General features: G+C 46.5%; 1 protein-coding gene across 1 annotated transcript; it reads left to right on the top strand.

Moving 5' to 3' along the window:
• Positions 1–450: 450 nt before the first annotated feature.
• On the top strand, positions 451–3,734 carry LOC118756544. Its single transcript, XM_036491303.1, has 3 exons — positions 451–1,290; positions 1,446–3,651; positions 3,703–3,734. The coding sequence occupies exons 1-3, from the start codon at positions 451–453 to the stop codon at positions 3,732–3,734; spliced, it is 3,078 nt and encodes a 1,025-aa protein (XP_036347196.1).
• The last annotated feature ends 387 nt before the right edge of the window (positions 3,735–4,121 follow it).

The following is a 4,121-nucleotide window of genomic DNA, read 5'->3' as shown; positions in this document are numbered from 1 at the left end:
TTTACTTGTATGTATTTAAACTGTGCTAATTTTGTTTCCCCTTTATACTATGTATAAAGCATACGTATATACATACATACATATATGTATGTGCATACGTACCGCTACTTAAATAGTTCAAGGTGAACTTTCTGTTAGTTAGTCGCGGACCAAATCTTGTTAAATACAGTTGCTTAACTTATGCATACATCGTTTGTTTTATTTTAATAGCTGCTAAAAAGGCTTAGTAGCTCAACATTTGGTGACCCCGACGTGATCGTATCACGCGATTTTTCGTTTGTTTCCGGCCGCTTACTGAGATAATTCTGCCACACTAGTGTAAACGTCAGCAACTTCGTCATGCCAGGGGAAGGTGCAGATCGAGTAGCTTTTCTAAAGCTGAAAACAAAGGCCATATTCAGCAGACTGGAGAGCTTGATTAACGAGTTGGACGCAGACAAGCTACACAGTATGGATGAGTACAGTCTTTCAGCAATGCTAGAATCCTTAGGCGAATTGAAATCCAGTTTTTCTGCCGCACACACAAGCCTAGAGGAATTGGACTTCGACTCCATTGCCAGCGACCTGCCAAGTAACTTCGATGCTGCTCTAATCAACCTTAGAGCTACACTGCAACGCGAGATTGGTAAACGTAGTGCCTCGCAACATTGCTCCACGCTCAGAATGAACTCTAGTGAGACCCAATCAATCATTGTGAACGCTAATAGCTCACGCTTGCCATTGCTGACACTGCCTAGATTCAGTGGCGCCTACACCGAGTGGACAAATTTCTATTCAATGTTAACGTCAATAATCGACAAGGACAGCGACCTCACCAACATCGACAAATTGCAGCATCTTCGTTCCTGTCTGAGCGGCGCTGCCCTTGACACCGTGCGCTCGCTGGAAATAAACGGCGCTAATTATAACACTGCATTAGATCTTTTACAAAAACGCTTCGATAACAAACGTCTTATATTTCAGGCACACGTCAGGGAGATATTTGGGCTAGAGAGGGCAGATTCAAACGTAACCAAGCTACGAGGGCTGACAGATAAGGTCACAGCACACATACGCGCATTGCAGTCGCTCGCATCCAATGGGAAGATCGCAGATGGCATCATCGTACAATTGGTGATCCAGAAACTCGACAAAAAGACGCAAGCTAAATGGGAGGAGAGTTCATCGATCAGCGAACTGCCATCCTGGGATCAATTAGCTATGTTCTTGGAGAAGCGCTGCAGAACACTCGAGAACGTTGAGCATTCTATGCAGACACCGACTAGTCAGGCGGTAAAAGCTAACAAGAACGTGAGTACTGGTCAGAGGAAATCCTTTGTTGCTTCCAACGGCTCAAAAGGTGTTTGTGTGTTTTGTGGATCTGCCGAGCATGCAATTTATAGCTGTCAACGCTTCGCAAATTTGTCTCCGAACTTACGCTTTCCCTTTGTCTTAACTGCCTAAAGACTGGGCATCAAATTCGTGACTGCAAATCCGGATCGTGCCGCGCCTGTCAGTCGAAACACCACACGCTCTTGCATTTCGAACGCTCAACTGCATCGTTAATCAATAGCCAAGCCGAAGCTTCGTCGGCAGCTACAGTTCAATCCAACGCTATGACTGCATCGTTATCTGTGTCGCCTAGTGCCCCAGTATCTCCTTCTGATGCTGTGTTCCTAGCTACTGCCGTCGTTCTGGTAAAAAATCGTGCTGGAAGCTTCGTGCCTTGCAGGGCGCTTTTAGATTCTGGCTCCCAGTTACACTTTGTCACAACTCGCCTTGCAAACCAATTGCAGCTTGTAAAAGCAAAATCTTCTGCTACAGTATCTGGCATTGGAGATGCCAATTTCTCAACGGAGGGTTACTCAGTCGACCTCGTACTGAAGTCGCGGACTTCAGATTTCTCAACAAACATAACAGCTGTTGTTGTGCAAACCATAACCGACAACCAGCCTGGCTGCTCCGTGAGCACCAACGAGTGGAATGTTCCGTCGAATATACAACTAGCTGATCCTGGGTTCAACTTACCGCAGCGAATTGATCTGCTCATTGGAGCAGCATTGTTCTTCGATCTGCTATGTGTAGGGCAGATACGCTTGACATACGGTTTACCACTCCTTCAGAAAACACACCTCGGTTGGGTGCTATCTGGAGGGGGGCAACAAGCTCCAAAACTATCATCTTTTGTGGTGCGACGGAAGTCCTCCAGTGATATTATTTCCACTCGGTTGGAAGATTTAGTGCGTCAGTTCTGGGAAATAGAGCACAACTTCGAGCCGATCTCTAAGGCCTCCCAAGAAGATATCGACTGCGAAGCCCACTTCCGGGAAAATTATTTGCGATTGTCATCAGGCGAATACTCAGTTCGTCTTCCCATGAAGCGTGGTGTGGAGGCCCTTGGAGACTCCTATTTGCAAGCTCGTCAACGCTTCGAAAGTCTTGAACGAAAATTCGCTCGTAACCCTGAGCTTAAAACAGAATATAGTAAGTTCATAAAGGAATATCTGGACCTTAATCACATGTCGCTAGTTACCAATGAGGTTTTTCAACAATGCAAGTATTTTCTGCCGCATCATTGCGTCATCAAGGATGACAGTAGCACAACAAAGCTGAGAGTGGTTTTTGATGGCTCTGCATCCACTACTTCGGGCTTTTCGCTGAACGACCTACTCATGGCAGGCCCAACTATTCAGCCGAAACTTTTTAATATCCTTATTAGATTTCGTACTTTTCCCATAGCACTTACTGGGGACATCTGTAAGATGTATAGGTGTGTTCGCGTCACCCCACCAGATAGCATGCTCCAATGCATATTGTGGCGTGAATCTCCTCAGGAAAACTTTGCCATCTATAAGTTAGACACGCTGACTTATGGAACTAAGCCTGCGTCATTTCTGGCCATACGTGCCATGCACCAACTCGCAGCTGACGAATCCTCGACTTACCCCATTGGTGCAGAAATAGTGCGTCGAGACTTCTACGTAGATGACTTGATATCTGGAGGCGATTCGATGGAAGAAGTACTGAATATCAAGCTACAAACAACTAGCCTCCTTGCTCGAGGAAACTTTAAGTTACGCAAGTGGTGCTCTAATAGTCCAGATATCCTTCGTGATATACCTGACGTAGAAAAGGAACGTTTCCTTAAGTTTGACGATGGCAGTGACATCACCAAAGCTCTGGGACTAGTTTGGGATCCGGTCAAGGGCAAGCTGCTATTTTCGTTTGTGCCACAACGAGAACTCGGTAAAAACTCAAAACGCTCTGCGTTGTCTACTCTAGCTCGCTGTTACGATCCCCTTGGACTAATGGGCCCTACGCTGACCAAGGCGAAGATTCTTCTGCAACGCATGTGGAGAGACAAGCTTGAGTGGGATGAGAGTCTACCGCAATCGTTAAACACCGCCTGGTCTGCCTTTTGCAGCGGGTTTGCAGACATACAGCACCTATCATTTCCTCGTTACGTCTTGCAACCTGGGGCCATTACAGAAATTCATGCATTTTGCGATGCAAGCCTTGAAGCTTATGGGGCTTGCGTTTATACGCGTTCAGCCAAGGATAGTAAGGTACAAGTGCACCTGTTGTGTTCGAAGGCCCGTGTCGCTCCACTGAAGACTATCACCGTGCCCATGCTGGAACTCTGTGCAGCAACACTGCTGGCACAACTCATGGGTGAGTTTACAAAAATGAAGCTTTTTAACTGTTCATTTCATTGTTGGTCAGATTCCGGTGGCACTATGTTCCGACAGCAATGAATCCGGCGGACATTTTATCCAAAGGAGCTACCCCGCAGGAACTTCTAGGATCTTCACTTTGGATGCACGGCCCGTCATTTTTGCGAAAAGTGGAGGGCAGCTGGCCGCGCATGTGTCTACCACAACCAAAACTTCCAGAACTTCGACAAAAGGTGTTGCTTGCCGCACATAACCGCAATGACATTTCGCTTTCGTTCAACGCATTTTTGGGTACGTCAGCAAATTTGTCAATATTACAACATCGCCAAGCTCTTCGCAGCTCACAGCCGCAGATATTCACCATGGAACTCAACTGCTTATTCGCTTAGTACAAAGAGCGCAACTTTGGCCGGAGTACACGGCATTACAGGCCAATAATTGCGTCCCGAGTTCGAGCAGCATTGTTTC

Source organism: Rhagoletis pomonella, unplaced genomic scaffold, assembly GCF_013731165.1.
Source record: "Rhagoletis pomonella isolate Grant_MI unplaced genomic scaffold, Rhpom_1.0 Rhpom_scaffold_10822, whole genome shotgun sequence".
NCBI classification, from domain to species: domain Eukaryota; kingdom Metazoa; phylum Arthropoda; class Insecta; order Diptera; family Tephritidae; genus Rhagoletis; species Rhagoletis pomonella.
This window is presented reverse-complemented; position numbering and strand designations above follow the sequence as displayed.

Bases quoted from the DNA above. Each gene is read 5' to 3' on its own strand.
- LOC118756544 (XM_036491303.1), top strand. From the start codon at position 451: ATGGATGAGTACAGTCTTTCAGCAATGCTAGAATCCTTAGGCGAATTG. The intron at 1,291-1,445 runs GTGAGTACTGGT...AACTGCCTAAAG, and splicing joins CGGTAAAAGCTAACAAGAAC to ACTGGGCATCAAATTCGTGA. The intron at 3,652-3,702 runs GTGAGTTTACAA...ATTGTTGGTCAG, and splicing joins ACTGCTGGCACAACTCATGG to ATTCCGGTGGCACTATGTTC.